At 41.9% G+C, this 18344-nt stretch overlaps 1 protein-coding gene across 1 annotated transcript in view; it reads left to right on the top strand.

Annotated features, from left to right (window-relative positions):
* The window catches only part of ufl1 (UFM1 specific ligase 1), a 54918-nt gene extending 36817 nt beyond the window's left edge, over positions 1–18101 (top strand). Inside the window, exons 14-19 of the mRNA XM_033021059.1 lie at positions 638–804; positions 8105–8235; positions 8321–8401; positions 10273–10358; positions 12817–12997; positions 15976–18101. Coding sequence (XP_032876950.1) covers positions 638–804; positions 8105–8235; positions 8321–8401; positions 10273–10358; positions 12817–12997; positions 15976–16197 — 868 coding nt within the window. The 3' untranslated portion in view covers positions 16198–18101. The remainder of the gene's footprint in view (positions 1–637; positions 805–8104; positions 8236–8320; positions 8402–10272; positions 10359–12816; positions 12998–15975) is intronic.
* Positions 18102–18344: the final 243 nt, after the last annotated feature.

Below are 18344 nucleotides of genomic sequence, written 5' to 3'. Positions count from 1 at the left end.
CACATGTGACCAGGCGCAGTGAAATTCTTTGCGTGCATACACAATGTTTACAAATAGCAGACACCTACGGTGCTGACAAAGTTACAAAGCACGCCAGCACCTCCTTTTGTTCTCCCACGCTGGGTCCTTTGTTTTCCCCCCCCTTCCCCAATTGTCCATTGTCCTCCATGCTCTCGTCGACCCGCGATCTATCGCCACCGCCACGAGGCTTCACCACTGCCGAGACCCCATCGTCGCGAGGCCTCACTGCCGCCTTTGCCGAGGTTATACTGTCCAACCACATTCAAATACAACTTGACAGCTGTATCAATTATGCGATGAATTACAGATTGGGAGTCTGACGGCGAAATTGGTGTTACTGGAAAGATTGAGCTGGAAATTATAATGTCTACGATATTCAATGTCCTGTGAAGGTTGAGTTTTGATGACTGTTAAATGATTATATTGGCCTCTTGCACTGAAAGAGGACAGGTCTCTCAGAAAGTGCCCATGATCTCTTTGAACAGTCTGATTAAAGAGCTGAAGCCCTATTGAATAAAACAGTAAAATATAACTGCACTGTTAAAGAAAATACAGATTTTTAAAACTGATTTTCCATTCTTGCAGAGTTAGATTTACAATGCATTTCTTTTAACAGACGTTTAAATAAAAGCTATCAGGAGGTGTTGCATTCAGTGTTCACATCCACAGCCTCCTCTACCTCAGGAGCTAATCGGAAAAAGACTGTGAAAGAACTGCAGGAGGAGGTCTCACAGTTTCATAACAATATAAGGCTGTTTGAGAGAGGAGCCAGACTCTTTGCAGGTACAATCCCACTGCTTTAGTGCTGCGTAATGTGCTTCTCATCAAATCAATAAGGTGTTCCCATGAAATCAATGGGGATTTCTGGAAATGTACTTGAACCAGCTTATTGAATACAAAAGTACTATGAGTGACATATCGTGATTTACCAACATATTATTAGCCTGTGAAAATTGGATTGTCGTCTATTTACACAGCATGATGGTGATAAAAAAGAATGATGATTTGTTCATAATACGTCAGTGAAGAATAGCTAATTTTTAAATCAACTACATTTTGGAACAATTGGTCCCCATACAATGATTCCATAATCTAACTAATCTATCCTTCTATTTTTTAATCTTCATTTAATTCCATATCCATGGTCTTTTGGGTCACTGTGATTTCAATTTTAGATTACCTGCTTGTTTTCTAAGATCATGCCCTTTTCTGCCTCCCCTCACCAGAGAAAAGAGTTGCACGATATCCTATCCAAGCAACAATTTTAAATATGTTGGACAACTACCATCTAAGTGCAAAGGAATAATGGCTCTCCCTAAAAAAAACATGCCCTCAGTGTAATTAATCTTTTAGCTTCTCAATTATTTGACAAATCTGTACAGCAACCCCAGTGTATCGCCTGCTCTCACCAAGGTCAATAAATATAAACGTAAGACTCCAAATAAGGTCATACTCAATCTCTGTACAAGACAAACATTATTTCCTCAATTTTGAATGGAGCTCCCTTGAGAAAAGGTGAATGAATATTCTGTCAACCTTACTGATTACATCTCATATTGTGATATGTGTACATGGACACTTCATTCTCACATATAAAATTCTCACCTTTATGTTCAAATCTCTTAAAATATATTTGTCTTGTTCCTATCTTTGTTTTGCATAAATTGAAGCCAAGGAATATCTTCTTCTTCTCGCATATGGTGTGCACAGCCTAAAGTTGTAGGACAACTTGTTCTATTTGATTGTGCACACCAGGTTGATTGCATTTGTCGAAACAGGGCGGACCACGTGAAGGTTGCAATCTCCCACTCCCCAGGAATATCAGAGACAGAGACAGTATGGGTACACAAAACTGTTTTTTTTTTTTTAAAAGGCAGAAAGCAGTGTTTGCAATTTTTCTTTGAATAAAGAGATGTCGGTTCCTAGTGCTGTACCTCGAGATTTGGTGTGAGAACTGCTGATGCTTATGATGTCCAAATTTCTAACTTATGGAGCAAACTAAACTGCTGCAAGTATGGAGCAAACTAAACTGCTGCAAGTACTCGGTGGGTCGAGCAGCCTCCGTGGAAGCAGAGAGATAGTTGCTGTTTCAGGTATCAGGACTGTCTCCACGGGTTTCTAAATTTCCAGAGATGGCAAAATCTGGATACGTAGAGAACATTGAGAAAGATAATAATCAGCTTTCAGAGGACATAAACTTTAGGAGTGGGTGGACATAAATTAATAGAGAATAGGGAGAAAACTTGCCATTGGCTGACCATTGCCACATTTACATTGTTGAAAAATGAACCACAAGTCAAATCATATTGCTCAATGAGTTGAGTGAGCATTTGTGTTGAGAGTCAAGAGTGTTTAATTGTCATATGTACTGAAAAGGAACAATGAAATTCTTATATGTATGGTTATAATAACTGATCTCAGACTTGCACTAGAAGCAGCGTAATTGGCTTTTGCATCTCCAGGTAGAGGAACGTAATACTTCTTGGTATTATTCTCCTGATTGGTATCAGCAAGCTCTGTTAGTAATGCGATTGATAAACTATTGGATTTGATAAAATTTGGGATATTACAGAATCATGGGATATGCAGTTAGATCAGGAACTTGATGCTGATGTAAACCATTAGACATACACTGCTTGGATGAAGTGGAATGGACAATGTGCCAAATTGTCTACTTTGCCCTCTATTTCTTTTGTCCATCAAATTTAAAGAAAAGAACAATGAAGATGTTATTGGATGTTGATCTTTAGTTATCCTCAGTATCACATGAGTAAGTCTTCTCTGAATCCTCTGTAAGGCATTGACAGTGGTCTGAAGAAGCATCTCAACCCAAAACATCACCCATTCCTTCTCCTCACAGATGCTGCCTGTCCAACCTGCTCACTCCAGCATTCTGTGTCTATCTTCGATCCAAAAATATGGTACTTTCTCAGTGAAAACTTGTCTTCATATAACCACTGTCCTGTTCCTTTGCACCCCACAAGGTTTTAATTTTGCTAACTGGTTAATAGTTTGGTACTTTGTCAAGCAACTTTAGAAATCCCATAAACATCAACTATACCACCTGGAATAATTGTGCATTGCTTAAAATGTATATCTTTATACTGGCTATCAGGGCCGGCCCTAGGCCGATTGGACCGATTTTTCCAAATTGGGCCCCGCGCCCAAGGGGGGTCCCGCGTTAATTTTCCGTATTTCATATGGAAACTCAAATTCGCTTTGTTAAATAAAGATTTAAAAAAAACATTTGCCATACGTTTTTTTTTACAAAACTTACATGGTGTTATACATGGAATACAAGCGCTGTACGGCTATCAGACACAAACATAGAAACATAGAAATTAGGTGCAGGAGTAGGCCATTCGGCCCTTCGAGCCTGCACCGCCATTCAATATGATCATGGCTGATCATCCGTATCCCGTACCTGCCTTCTCTCCATACCCTCTGATCCCCTTAGCCACAAGGGCCACATCTAACTCCCTCTTAAATATAGCCAATGAACTGGCCTCGACTACCCTCTGTGGCAGGGAGTTCCAGAGATTCACCACTCTCTGTGTGAAAAAAAGTTCTTCTCATCTCGGTTTTAAAGGATTTCCCCCTTATCCTTAAGCTGTGACCCCTTGTCCTGGACTTCCCCAACATCGGGAGCAATCTTCCTGCATCTAGCCTGTCCAACCCCTTAAGAATTTTGTAAGTTTCTATAAGATCCCCTCTCAATCTCCTAAATTCTAGAGAGTATAAACCAAGTCTATCCAGTCTTTCTTCATAAGACAGTCCTGACATCCCAGGAATCAGTCTGGCGAACCTTCTCTGCACTCCCTCTATGGCAATAATGTCCTTCCTCAGATTTGGAGACCAAAACTGTACGCAATACTCCAGGTGTGGTCTCACCAAGACCCTGTACAACTGCAGTAGAACCTCCCTGCTCCTATACTCAAATCCTTTTGCTATGAAAGCTAACATACCATTCGCTTTCTTCACTGCCTGCTGCACCTGCATGCCCACTTTCAATGACTGGTGTACCATGACACCCAGGTCTCGCTGCATCTCCCCTTTTCCTAGTCGGCCACCATTTAGGTGGCCGATGTGTTAACGACTGTAGCAATTGTGTTAACAGCCAGTTGCGTTAACAGCCAGTAGTTAACAAGTCGTTATCCAATGTGTCATCAATGCATGGATCCGCATTCCTCAGTAAATGTGTAATTGTGTTTTAGAAGAAGTATTAATGACGCTGCGTTCCTTTGAATACAATTCACGCGGCGTCATTAAGACTTCTTCAAAACATAATTACATTTTACTGAGGAATGTAGATTGATGTATTAATGACACATTGAGAATTTCTTAAAACTCACCATCATGAGTGAGAACTTCTTCTTGGTCTGCAGCATGTTAGTCATTCAATTTACCTACCGACCCACGTTGTGTCTCTCTGTCTTTCGCTCTCTCCCTCCCTCTCTCCTGTGCGCTCTCTCTCTCTCTCTCTCTCTCTCTCTCCCGTTCCCCACCTCTCTCTCTAACTCTCTCGGCATTCCCGGAATCATTGACGTTTTGCGTTAGACCAAAATGTTAGAGAAACTTAGCGAGTGAGGCAGCATCTATGGAGCGAAGGAAATATGCAACGTTTCGGGTCAAAACCCTTCTTCAGACCCGGCTATTTCCTTCGCTCCATAGATGCTGCCTCACCCGCTGAGTTTCTCCAGCATTTTTGTCTACCTTCGATTTTCCAGCATCTACAGTTCCTTCTTAGACGTTTTGCGGTGATGGCTGCAGTTGCGGTTCCTTTCTGTTGTGGGGGAGGGGGGGGAGAGTCCTGGCCCGTGGCGGGTCCCTCCGTGGGCGCTGCCTTGCCCGCTGAGTTCCTCCAGCACTCTGTTTTTTGTTTGGCTCTGAAGTTGAAGGTGGACCCCCCTGTGTCTACCTTCAACTCCCTGTCTGTGGTGGCTCAGCAGGATTGGCAGGGGCTCTGGGGAGAGGGTTGCGGTTCTGGTCGAGACCCTTCTTCAGCCAATCACAAGTACTCTCACCGACGAGAGTTCAGTTCAGTCTGAAGAAGGGTCTTCTCTCTAGAGTATCTGCGCTACATGTCCTGCTGAGCTACTCCAGCTTTTGTCTATCTTCAATTTCAGAATTAGATAAAATTGCAGACTTGATTTTTAAAATCTCAAAATTTTGTAACATTGCTGGAAAATGTACCTGCTTCTTGGAGGCCGAAGGTTAGGTTGTTAGCCAAGAAGGATAGACTTCGTTATCCCTCAGTACAGCAACATCAAGAACGATGTTGCTGTACTGAGGTATAGCCAAGTCTATCCCTCATTGCTAGCAGCTGATGGGAAGCAGCTGTAAAGTGGGAAGCGGCTGAAAAAGGACAGCGCTGCTGGGGGGGGAGTTCCTTTCACAGCGTGTGGGTAGTCTGTCCAGAGGTAAAGTTGCGGGGAGGGCAGGGGGGTTGAGAAGGAGGGGGTCGGCCGGGGATCATCCAGCTCAAGAGCAGGTCAGGGGGCGATGGATAACAGGCAAGTGGGCGGTGGAGCTTACTCCATATGTCAGTGCGAGTAACCTCAATTGATCCCTTGTTCGCGCTAACACAAGAGTAAGCTCCACCGCCCGCTGTGATGCTATCCATCACCCGCTGACCCACTCCACTCTATGATCTTTGCTCTTGAGCTGGTCCCCTCACTGTTCAGACGGAGAGCACTGCCAGAGGTGAGCGGGCCGGCAGAAGGCGCTGAGATGGCAGTCGGTTCCGCTGTCCGGCGATGGAAGCCGCTCGTAGCCACGCGAGCTGCTTCCCTCCCCGGCCACAATGCGGTAGCGCCCGGAGCGCCGTGGCAGCGGTGAGTGAGTGTTACAGGCATGAACCCGACCCCCTCCTTCTCATCGCTCCTTCCCTCCCCGCAACTTTACCCCTGGCTAGACTCCCCACACGCTGTGAAAGGAACTCTCCCCCGAATTGTCATTTTACTCACGACACGTGACTCATTTATAATTATTTATTTATATTTCTACGAAACATTTTCACAATTGGGCCCCGCACCTCCTAAGGCCGGCCCTGCTGGCTATCTCCCCTCTACACTCTCAGTCGCTTTTGCCTTGCACAATCATTACCTTTGACATCGATTTATCTTCCTATTTCCATCATATTCCCTTCCCCTCTCCCATTTACGTGTCTTTTGTATTTTCCACAAAACACTCGCAACTCCAACAATATATATTTCTGTTGAAAGGTCATTGTTTAGTTTTGAGATACAGTGCGGAAACAGGCCCTTCAGCCCACTAAGTCTGTGCCGACCAGTGATCCACGCACACTAACACTATCCTACCTATCCTAGGGACAATTTTTTCACATTTATACCAAGCCAATTAGCCTACAAACCTATACGTCTTTGTAGTGTAGGAGGAAACGAGAGCTTCCCAGAGAATACCCACGCAGGTCACGGGGAGAAGATGCAAACTGTACAGACAAACACCCGTGTTCAGGATCGAACCCGGGTCTCTGGCGTTTTAAGGCAGCAACACTACCGCTGCACCACCGTGCATTGTAGTATTAGTTTTGTATCTCTCTCCATGATTGTTACTTAACAAACTTTAATTTTAGATTTCTGCTTTCTGCAATACTTCACTTTAGTGTGCAATGTATAGGTGTATGTTTTTTTTTAATGTCGAGTGATTGCATTTAATAAACAGCCTTTATGTATTTGATATTTCAATAATTGTTAGCCTCTTCAAACATCCTTTGTTTAGCATTTTCTTAGAACTATCGCAGCAGACATTTTCTTAGAGCTATTGCAGTGACCATTTTGTGCAGTGCAGCCAGGAAATATGACTGTTTACCAACTGTGATTTATATTGAGAATTTGAAAGCCAACACATGCTTGTTTAACACATTATTGACACCGTCTCCATCACAGGAAACACACTATTGACTGACATCTACTACAAACCTACTGACTCCCATAGCTATCTTGACTGCACTTCTTCCCACCCTGCTTCCTGTAAAGACTATCTCCTACTCCCAATTCTTCCGTCTACGCCGCATCTGCACCCAGGATGAGGTGTTCCACATCAGGGCATCGGAGATGTCCTCATTCTTTAGGAAACGGGGGTTCCCCTCTTGCATTATAGATGAGACTGTCACTACGGTATCCTCTATATCCCGCAGCTCCGCTCTTACACCCCCTCCCCCCATTCGTAACAAGGACAGAGTCCCCCTTGTCCTCACCTTCCACGCTATCAGCCGTCGCATACAGCATATAATCCTCCAACATTTTTGCCACCTCCAACGGGACCCCACCACTGGCACATCTTCCCTTCTCCACCCCTTTCTGCTTTTCGCAGAGACCGTTCCCTCTGAAACTTCCTGGTCAACTCGTCCCTTCCCACCCAAACCACCCAGGTACTTTCCCCTGCAACCGCAGTAGATGCAACACCTGTCCCTTTACCTCCCCCCTCGACTCCATCCAAGGACCCAAACAGTCTTTCCAGGTTAGCCAGAGGTTCACTTGCACCTTCTCCAACCTCATCTACTGTATCCACTGTTCCAGGTGTCAACTTCTCTACATCGGCAAGACCAAGCGCAGGCTCGGCAATCGTTTCGCTGAACACATCCGCTCAGTCCGTCTTAACCTATCTGATCTCCCGGTGGCTCAGCACTTCAACTCCCCCTCCCATTACCAATCTGACCTTTCTGTGCTGGGCCTCCTCCATTGTCAGAGTGAGGCCCAGCACAAATTGGAGGAACAACACCTCATATTTCGCTTAGGTGGTTTACACCCCAGCGGTATGAACATTGACTTCTCTAACTTCAGATAGCCCTTGCTTTCTTTCTCCATCCCCTTCCCCTTCCCAGTTCTCCCATTAGTCTTACTGTCTCCGACTACATTCTATCTTTGTCCCGCCCCCTCCCCTGACATCACTCTGAAGAAGGGTCTCGACCCGTAACGTTGCCCATTCCTTCTCCAGAGATGCTGCCTCACAAAATTACTCCAGCATGTTGTGTCTACATGCTTGTTAATCTCATTTATGTTAATGGTGCTCATTTTGTTGGTCATGCCATGCAAACTAGTCATGTTTTGGGATATTTTAGATGACACACAAGTTCAACTGGAAAAGCATTTATTGAAGACCATTTGCACTGACATCTCCAACCTCCTGTTCAACTTCATGGCTGGAGACCTAATGATGTCAGTCGAAATCTACACATCAATAACCTCTGAGGTAAGGAGAAGTCAGCACAACTATGTAACATTTATCTGAATGTTTCACTTGCAGAGGCTAAAGTTGTGTCCTTTTTAATGCTCAGCTCAGATTGAAAATGTTGGCAAAACTAGCTGAGGAAAGTAGAGGTCCTCTCTTGAAGCTTCATAACTCACTGAATGGCAAAGTAAGTTTTGATTCTTCCACTATGAATCAGTAAGTAGTTTTTCTCAACCTTGATTTTATAGCAGTTTCTGCATGTATGCAAGTTTAAGTTAGTAGGTATGTGTGTATTTATGTACGTATATATGTCTTTCATTATTCCAAGGGAAGGCTGCAAGTTCTCCCTCAAAATACACTCCCTCCAAATTCCATTATTATCACACCCTGTAGGTGACATCTCGCCCAAACGCCACCTATTACCTTTCTCCAGAGATGCTGTCTGACCCACGGAGTTACTCCAGCTTTTTTGTGTGTATCTTCGGTTTAAACCAGCATCTGCAATTCCTTCCTACACACTACCATATTTTATTGTTCACCCCTATTTACCTCTTCACTGAAAAGGCAGTTAAGTGTCAACCATATTGGTGTGTCTGGAAGCACATACTAAGTTAAGAGACCGTAAAGAGCAGAATCATTTGCTCCAGAGACTGAAACAAGAGTCCAGGTTGTAGGGGAATGGTCAGCTTGTAAATGAAATAGAAGTACTGAAGAAAGGATTGAGAGATCTTAGCAGCCCTGGTCTAATCATCAAAGTACTTAGAAAATGTATAACTGGGTTACCCATTGCAGACCTCCTCCACCATCTCTCCCCTCCTGCTATTCATTTGTCTGGAAATCTTTCTCCTGCCAGGAGAAGACATCCTATTTCCCGTTCACCTCCTCTCCCCGTGCTCTCAAAGCTGAGCTTTAAACCAGGCTATGAGAGGGAGTGTTCCTATTCCTGCAGTTGTAGGAAACATTTGGTGACAAAGGTGTACCCAAGTGTGAACTGATTTAAAAGAATAAGTGCTGCCCAATATTCCTACTTTTAGTTTAGAGATACAGCGCAGAAAAGGTCCTTCTGCCCAACGAGTCTGCTCCGACCAGCAATACCGCACACTAACACTATCCTACACACACTAGGGTCAATTTAATTTTTTTTATATCAAGCTAATTAACCTACAAACCTGTACGTCTTTGGAGTCTGGGAAGAATCTGAAGATCTCGGAGAAAACCCACGCAGCTCACGGGGAGAAGGTACAAACTCTGTACAGACAGCACCCATAGTTAGGCAGTAGTTCTACCCCTACACCACTGATATACTTGTGTCTGTTACTTTTATGCTTACCTTTACTGTGTCTTTTTTGTGAAGAGTTTAGTTTAGTTTAGTTTGGTTTGGAGATACAGTGTGGATAAAGGCCCTTTGGCCCACAGAGTCCATGCCAACAAACAATCATCTATCTTACACTTACTACGGTCAATTTTACCGAAGCCAATTAACCTATAAACCTATACATCTTTGGAGTGTTGGAGGAAACCGGAGTTCCCGGAAAAAACCTACGCAGTCACAGGGAGAACATACAAACTCCAGACAGACAGCATCTACAGTCAGGATCGAACCCGGGTCTCTGGCGCTGGAAGGCATTAACTCTACCATTGCGCCACTGTGCCGCACACTAAGAGAGTTGATATTGTAGGGGGTTCATGAAAAATTCATTCAAATTGCAGTTTTCATGACTGAATAATTAATTATAGCACAGAGTTGAAATAGGGTGTGACTTTTCTGCCTTTGCATAGTATTTGAGAAAGATAAATGCCATTAATTTTAAGATTATACATGTATACATTTGAGATTGAAATTAGTAAAATAAATTCTAGGTTAATAAAGGTTAGTTCCAGCTCAGCAATTGTATTTAACCTGCACTTGAAATTGGTGAAGCAACAAATCCAGATGCAATGAGTACTCATCAAAAGGTTCAGTGAAGTATTAAAACAGAACCAGCTCCTTTAAAAGGAAGGTTTCTGATTGACTTAATCAGGACTTTTGGTTGATTTACTTTTGTTTTCCCCATTCAGTGTATTGAAGAGTTTCTTTCCATTTTGGATGGTGTAACAGATGTTTGTGGACTTATGCTCAAAAAGATCGATAAAAAGAAAGAAAGGTAAAATTATAAGAAAAATGTGGACATTGGAAAATGTAATTTACAATGATGGGGTTTATGTTAGTGTGCATTGTACTTAGGTAAATCTGATTGCAGGCCTTTTAAGAGTAAATAACAAATAGTAACACCAGTTGCTTAGAAATTTGATCCATTTGCATCAGTTTATGATTTATAAATCACGTATAAAAAGCGATATTCTCCTGTATTGAAGTTCTTGTGTCCGTTTCCAGTCCAGTCACGCCCACAGGGAAATTGGACCAGATAGATGTAGAAGCCAATCACCCTAACGCAGGTTTCATTTGCCCTTCATGTGCCCCCACCCCCACCCGACAGGTGATGATATCCATGTGCACCGTATTCTTTAAAAAAATTAACAATTAGTTTAAAATGCCGCCATCAACAACCTTTATATAATCGGAGGCGCAAGCGACTGCAGATTAGATTTTAGTTTAGAGATGGGGCGTGGACACAGCCCTTCGGCCCACCGAGTCCAGGCCGAACATCGATCACCCGCATACTAGTTCTATCCTACACACCCTGACATCTTTGGAATGTGGGAGGAAACCGGAGCACCCGCAGAAAACCCACACAGTCACAGGGAGAACGTACAAACTCAGTTCAGACAGCAACTATAGTCAGCATCTAACCCGGGTCTCTGGCACCCTTAGATGCTTTAACCTAGAACAGAATCAAACGGCCTTGGAGGCAGAGGGATGGTCAGTGTTTCGGGTCAAGGCCTGCATCAGGGAGGGATGGCGGCTACTATAAAGAGATGAGATGCAGGGATGAGGCAGAAGATGGCAGACAATAGGTGGAACCAAGTGAGGAGGGAGATATTGGGCAGGCATAGCTAGGTTGAGGGGGGGGGGGGGGGGGGGGGAAAGAGGGAAGATGTTGGGAGACAGTGGCCGGTGGGTGAAAGGTATAGACATATGGAGAAAGAAGAAAAACAAAAAGGGGCAGATGGATCCATGTAGGGAGAGGGAAAGGGTTGGAGGTAGAGACTGAGGCTGGAAGGTGATGAGAGAAAACATAAGAAGGCTGCGGAGGCCAGATTCAGATTGCAGCATCTACAGCCTGTTGTGTATTTATTTATTGCCTTCTAACCGTTGTCTGTACCTCCACCCTCTTCACCCCCCCCCCCCCCCCCAACTGGCTCCATCTGCCTATCATCAACTCCTTCATCCCCAAGTTACACCTACCGTCTGCCAGCTCCTACCTCATCCCTCCGCATCACCTCTTCTTTATACTGGCCATCTCCCCTCTACAGTCCCAGACCTTGGACTGTTTTTGATCGGATTTTACTGGCTTTATCTTGCACAAAACGTTATTCCCTTATCATGTACCTGTACACTATGAATGGCTCGATTATAATCATGTATTGTCTTTCTGCTGACTAGTTAGCACGCAACAAAAGCTTTTCACTGTACCTCGGTACATGTGGCAATAAACTAAACTGAAACCTGACCATTCCTCAGCTTCCACAGATACTAATTGACCTGCTGAGTTCTTCCAGTGGTTTGTTTTTAACAATTATAATCAGCTTGAAATAACCCCTTTTCCCCCATCCTGCATACCCATTTTTAATCATCTCTATGGAGTGATCTCCAAAAGCACGTACCCATTTTGCCTGGGTCAACGTGTGAATGATAAAGCAAATGCAAACAATGAAATGTGCAGGTCATCTTATAAATATTCTTAAAGGGAAGAAAACTACAGTTAACATTTCTTCATCTAATGCTTCTGATTTTGACCATTTGTTCTTCATTTCCAATTTAGCATTCACACCATAAACAATTTTAAATGGATGCTGTGTAAGATCTGATTTCTAGGCAACTCTTTACAAATATCCTTGAAACACATTTACAATGGACTGAGGTGGTTTATTTCCAGAAGGCGATTTGTCTCTCATTTCTTCAACTATTCCAGATATTAATTCCTAATATTCTTTAGGCAATTTGTCAAATCAAAAATGTGAACAGTACTTTTGTTTTAGATTTGGGCTATGTTGTATGCAAGTCAGAGCAATGCAGTCAAAATGTGTAAGAAGGAACTGCAAATGCTTGTTTAAACCGAAGATAGACACAGCATTCCCTCTATCTCTATCCCTCCCCCACCCAAGTCGCACTACCTTCTCATTTTCACCCTACAAACAGCTTGCAATGGCCTGTTTCCTTTATCTTCATTACTTTATTGAATATCTTTCATTCATTATTCTTTATCTCTCCACATCACCATCTATATCTCTCGTTTCCTTTTCCCTAACCAATATGAAGAAGGGTCTCGACCCGAAACATCACCCATTCCTTCTCTCCAGAGATGCTACCTGACCCGCTGAGTTACTCCAGATTTTTGTGTCTATCTTCAGAGCAATGCAGAATAAGTCCAGATCTGAATTCTGGCTAACATGTCTTTGAAACACCAGTTAACTTTCAACCAACATGCCCTCTTGTCCTAGGCAAGTCCTGTTCCAACACAGGCAAGCATTACTTGAACAAGTCAAAACATCTGAGGACCCTGCACTGGTTCTGCATCTGACATCTGTTCTGTTGTTCCAACTTTCATCACACCACATGCTTCATGCGCCTGGCAGATGTGTACCACAGATTATCAGTTTCCTCAATGGCAAGATTCCTGAGGTAAGTTCTCGATGAGGTACTTGGGGTTAGACTGATCCAGAACATTAAGGCACTAGGGATACATGGGGAGTTGGTAGATTTGATTCAAAATTAACTTGATTCTTGATTAGTACGGGTGTCAGAGATTATGGGGAGAAGGCAGGAGGTCATGTGATAGGAGTAGAATTAGGCCATTCGGCCCATTCAATCATGGCTGATCTATCTCTCCCTCCTAACCCCAAAGGTTAGGAGGGAGAGGTAGATCAGCCATGATTGAATGAGCCGAATGGCCTAATTCTACTCCTATCACTTATGACCTTATGACCGTTATCATATTTTAAAATTGCTAGTTCCCCTTTGGAATATGTAGAGAAAAAACTCATATGTTGCATGGCATTATTTTATTTCTTACTATTTATTCATTTTTCCTGTATCTTAGTGTTGTTTGAGCAAAGCAAGTTTCATCAAATAAGCCCTATTTTTTATCATGGTCTTTAGCAGGGAGCTACAAGAGTATTTTCTTCTTGGTTTGTAAGTGAAAGAGAATCTGAGCATCCATTAAGAGAATGACCAAAGAAGGAGAACGTTCCATGTGAACAATATAAAGTAGTGAAGTAACTGCGTGGGTCAGGCAACATCTCTGGAGAACATGGATAGGTGATATTTCGGGTCAGGAGCCTTTTTCAGACACTGTGTAAACTTTGGCCCCAGGGAGGCTAGTGAAATAGCAATTGGAAACAAGAAAATGGCAGATGAATGTAACACACATTGCATCACTCTTCAATAGAGAAGGTGATGTGAACTTCCCATTAAGACAGAGTAATGCCGACAAAGAATTAAATACTATCGCATCACCAGAGGAATAATTACACAAACCAATTGGACTAAAGTAGAAATTGAAAATACTAGAAACACTCAGCTGGTCAAGCTGCAGAAAAAGAAACTGTCTTTGACCCAAGATGTTAATTCTCCATCAGAATGAGACTAAAGGCTAGTAATCCCCAAGGATCTTCAAAGAAATGGGTATTGAGATTCTGGATCCACGAGGTATAATCCTGCATTTTCGGCCTCGCTGTGTTGGCCCAAAGAGTCTGGTTTTGTGCTGCATGACTCTTAGGACTATAAATGATGAGAGGATATTTTCTCTCATGGCAGAGACAAGAACCAAAGGTCATTGTGTTGGAATAAGTGGACACCTAATATAGATGAGGGCGAATTTCTTCTCAGAGTTTTGAGCCTTGGAATTCCTTACCACATGATTTTTCATCAATTAAAAAATTCAATAAGTGTTATGGGTAAAGTGGACTTTGAGTGACGTAGATTGGCCATGAATTGGCTGGAAGAGCGGGCTTTGGGAAGGAATACCCTGCACTGATACTCTTACACTTATCTTTGCAGATTGGCAATGAGAGGATGAATAGACATTTTTTAATAATAGACAATCTTGATTATCTGTGAATTTGCAGGACTTCACATCCAAGATAAATATGTAGAATAACTTTTACACAACTGGTCCAAAGAGGATGTTGCTTGCTTCAGATTATTTAACTGCTTTAAAACCTGATGTTGAATTGACATTGAAGCAGCCAGAATAATCAAATATTTTGGAAGTATTTAACTTGCATCATCTTGTGAATGTATAAAGCCAGAAGTGGGTGGAAGACTAAGCGTTATTGATCTATTATGTCCCTTGTGTTCTCATTAATGAGGCATAAATGTTTAATACTATATTCTCCCCCGCAATGATTGCTTGCCATGCCGATTTGTGATCTGCAGCGGGATTTAAATGTCCCATTGGCACCTTAAGTAGAAAACAAATACTTAATCTGTCCCAAAAATATATATAGATTTTTTGTTAAGGTTATGCTGTTATCTCCAAGGCATGACCTTCAACATAACACAGGTCCAAATGGAACCTGCTTCAATTAGCTGTCTGCCTGCATTTACTCATGTTGAATGAAAAGGAATAGTTTAGCTGTCAGGCCATGCACAAAAATCACCCTAAGCAAAACTGAGGAGGGCACTTCACCTCAGATCAAAGATGGGGGCTTTTAAATGTTTCTGATGTACAATCTATTGAGATTACTTTTTTTAAATAATTCTGGCTGGCGTGAGATTGGAGAGGTGGATTCCCCATCTAAGAGCCAGGGATTCTAACGCGATCAGGCTTCACAATTGGACTGCGTGGTATCAAGCATTGAAAACCAGGGACATTAGCCCAGATTAGGTGAATCGAGGACCAGAGGATATAGGTTTAAGGTGAAGGGGAATAGATTTAATAGGAATCTGAGGGGTAACTTTTTCACACAAATGGTGGTGGGTATATGGAGCAAGCTGCCAGAGGAGGTAGTTGAGGCTGGGACTATCCCAACATTTAAAAAAAGTTGGACAGGTACATAGATAGGATAGGTTTGGAGGGATATGGACCAAATGTGGCTGGTGGGGCTAATGTAGCTGGGACATGTTGGCCGGTGTGGGCAAGTTGGGCCGAAGGGCCTGTTTCCACATTGTATAACGTATGCCACGTTGAGTTTCAGCAGGTCTGCACAAATTTAGAACTTGCAAATTTTAGAACTTGCCAGCTGAACACTTGCAATTCAACCCATTTTTAAAAGCTGGTTTCCCCATCGTTCATATTCTCCAGTGTTCTAACCTGAGAAACTGTTTATTGGGATTTAATTACATCAACAACCACCTCATAAGATAAACACAAAATGCTGGAGTAACTTAGCATGTCAGACAGCATCTCTGGGGAAAAAGAATAGGTGACGTTTCGGGTCGAGACCCTTCTTCAAAGTCTGATGCCCATTCCTTTCCTCCAAAAATGCGGCCTGACCCGTTGAGTTACTCCAGAACTTTGTGTCTATCTTCGGTCTAAACCAGCATCTGTAATTCCTTCCTATACATCATAAGATGTCTTGATGGCTTAGTCAGAAAAGCAGTTGTAACAAAAAAAATCCTAAAGTAGTAAATAGGATCTTTTTGTTTTTCCCCCTCAGGACCAGTACAAACTCCTCGTGAAATATCAAGGTCTAGTCGTGAAACAACTTATTGGTCAGCACAGAAAAGGCAAAGGAGATGAGGACTCTGGCGAATACAGTAACATTGAGAAAGAGGCAGAGAGTGAAGGAGAGGCAGCTCGAAAGGAGCTGCAAGAATTAACACCATTCGTCAAAGATCTTGTATTGAAACCCAGAAAGACATCGGTGACAGAAGAGTGAAATTACTTTGGAAACATAACCTGCTGGAATGGCCAAGTTTGCCAATCGATTTGTGCATTAAAGAGTTATAATTTAAAAATGCCATTTGTATATTAGACAGGAACATTCCTGTTCTACCTTGATTACATTCATTAGATGGGTAATAACAATTGGTTTAATACAATTATTGGACCTTAACATTCTACTTGGGATTATAAAATAAGCATTTAAATGTTGGAGATAGCAGAGTAATTTTGTTTTTCATTGGTTAGTACATTTCAGATACAGAGAGAATAGTAAAATAGACCACATCTGCTTAGGTGAACACTTGCACATTTATTGGGATATTGAATTTTTTTTAGGCTAGAAAGAGTAATTATTTCTGCAGACATTGGCTGATTCACAAAAGGTAAGAAACAAAAATGTCACAATAGGTCCAATCCTCTACAATGTTTTCAACACATTCACAGCCCGATCAGGCACTACCATTCTTTATTAGTCCAAATGGAGTAAATGCACATTAAGTTGAAACAAACTCTTTTTAGCCACTGCAGAAAAGAAAAAAAGGATATACAAAAACATGATTGTGGATGCTGGATGAAAACACGAAAAGCAATTATATGGCTTCATAACTGAAAGAATTACGGAAGTGTTTAAGAACTTTTCTCAGTTCTGGTGCTAGGTTCTATCTTGACCTGTTGGGGACGTGATATGTTAATGTTTTTTTTTTGGAATAAATAGTGATATTTAAAAAAAGATTTGTGCCACCTTGCACATCAAGTCTTGAAGAGCAAAAATTACTAAATGTTGAAATACTCTTTGATGAAAAGTCACAGACCTTACACATGCTGACTATCTTTTAACAGATGCTGCTTGACTTGCTAGTTCCAGCATTTTATGTTTTGGAGTCACAAATCTCATACTTTAAAACATCAAGTCATCTAATACTTTCCTTTGTTTTTAAGTTGTGCATCATGGAATCATGGTGGCACAAATTCCTTGAAAACCAACCTAAAGATTGCTTCTGAAATTTTGAATCCTGTTTTTAAAGGAAAGTTAAAATATTATCTAGTACTACTGTAAGAAAACTATTTTGATTAAATAAAAAAGTGGAATTCGTAAAACAGAACTTTATGAAGAAACTCGCACATTTTTCCCGTCTTTGTCTATGACTAAGACAGACAGTCAAAGACAGATGACTTGAGGTGCTCACTTGGGAGTGGGGGGGGCCTCAATTTGGAGTGGGGGGCTTCAATTTGGGGGGGGGGGGGGGGTTTGTTGGACTGAGGAAGAATGATGGCAAATGAGAGGCAGTTTGTGGAGCAACTGTGGAGGAAATGGGGAAAAAGGTTAACATTTTGTTTTGTGCCAGCCTCTGAACTTGCTAGAATTACTAGCCTGAGTTCACCATATTGTGTTTATGTACATCCGTTAGGGCATACAGTTTGAGATTTCAAATGCTGTTTTACATTTTAAAAGGTATACTCAATGTCTAACAAACATCAATTGAATTGCCATTTCAGAAAAGTTTCCTTAGATTAAAGTTGCTAATAGTTACATTACAAATGATGGTCTGTTTAGTACATTTGTGATCCTTGCTAACACAGAATCAACTTTCCGAAGGGCTCTAATGATATTAGATATTAGATATTTTGTAAGTAATGAGTATTTTGTAAGTAATGCAAAGTGTTAGAAAGCTGCTTCTGGCCACTAATGCTTAGTTTATTGTTACATGTGCCTAGAAAATCACCCTCGGTTGGTACCACCAAATGTATTGTATGTTAGCAGCAGCAACATTTATTACTTTACCTCAAAAACTGAGTTCCAGAGAAGTCCTTGCTACACTACTTAAAACTATTGCAATGTTATGTGCAAATTCAGTGAGAATGGTTACAAAAAAAATAAAAGACATATCTTAAATTCTTCCATGCAGCAGTAAATCAAATTATTATTAATTTGTTGATGTGACATTTCATTCTCAGTAATCTACTATAAATGGTTTTCCACTGTTTTCAGTTTTTTTTTTAACTGTGGCATTCAGAATTCATATAATTTCAAGTTAGGTTTCATGCATTTTTCCAAACAGCTGCTTTTCAATTTACACTGGCAGTGTGTATTCTGTGTGTATGTTCGCCCAGCAGCGAAGTCACTCCAGTAGGGAAGACATG

The sequence above is a fragment of the Amblyraja radiata genome, chromosome 5 (assembly GCF_010909765.2).
Source record: "Amblyraja radiata isolate CabotCenter1 chromosome 5, sAmbRad1.1.pri, whole genome shotgun sequence".
Classification (NCBI taxonomy): Eukaryota; Metazoa; Chordata; class Chondrichthyes; order Rajiformes; family Rajidae; genus Amblyraja; species Amblyraja radiata.
Note: the sequence above shows the minus strand (reverse complement) of the source record. Positions and strands in the feature narration are given on the sequence as shown.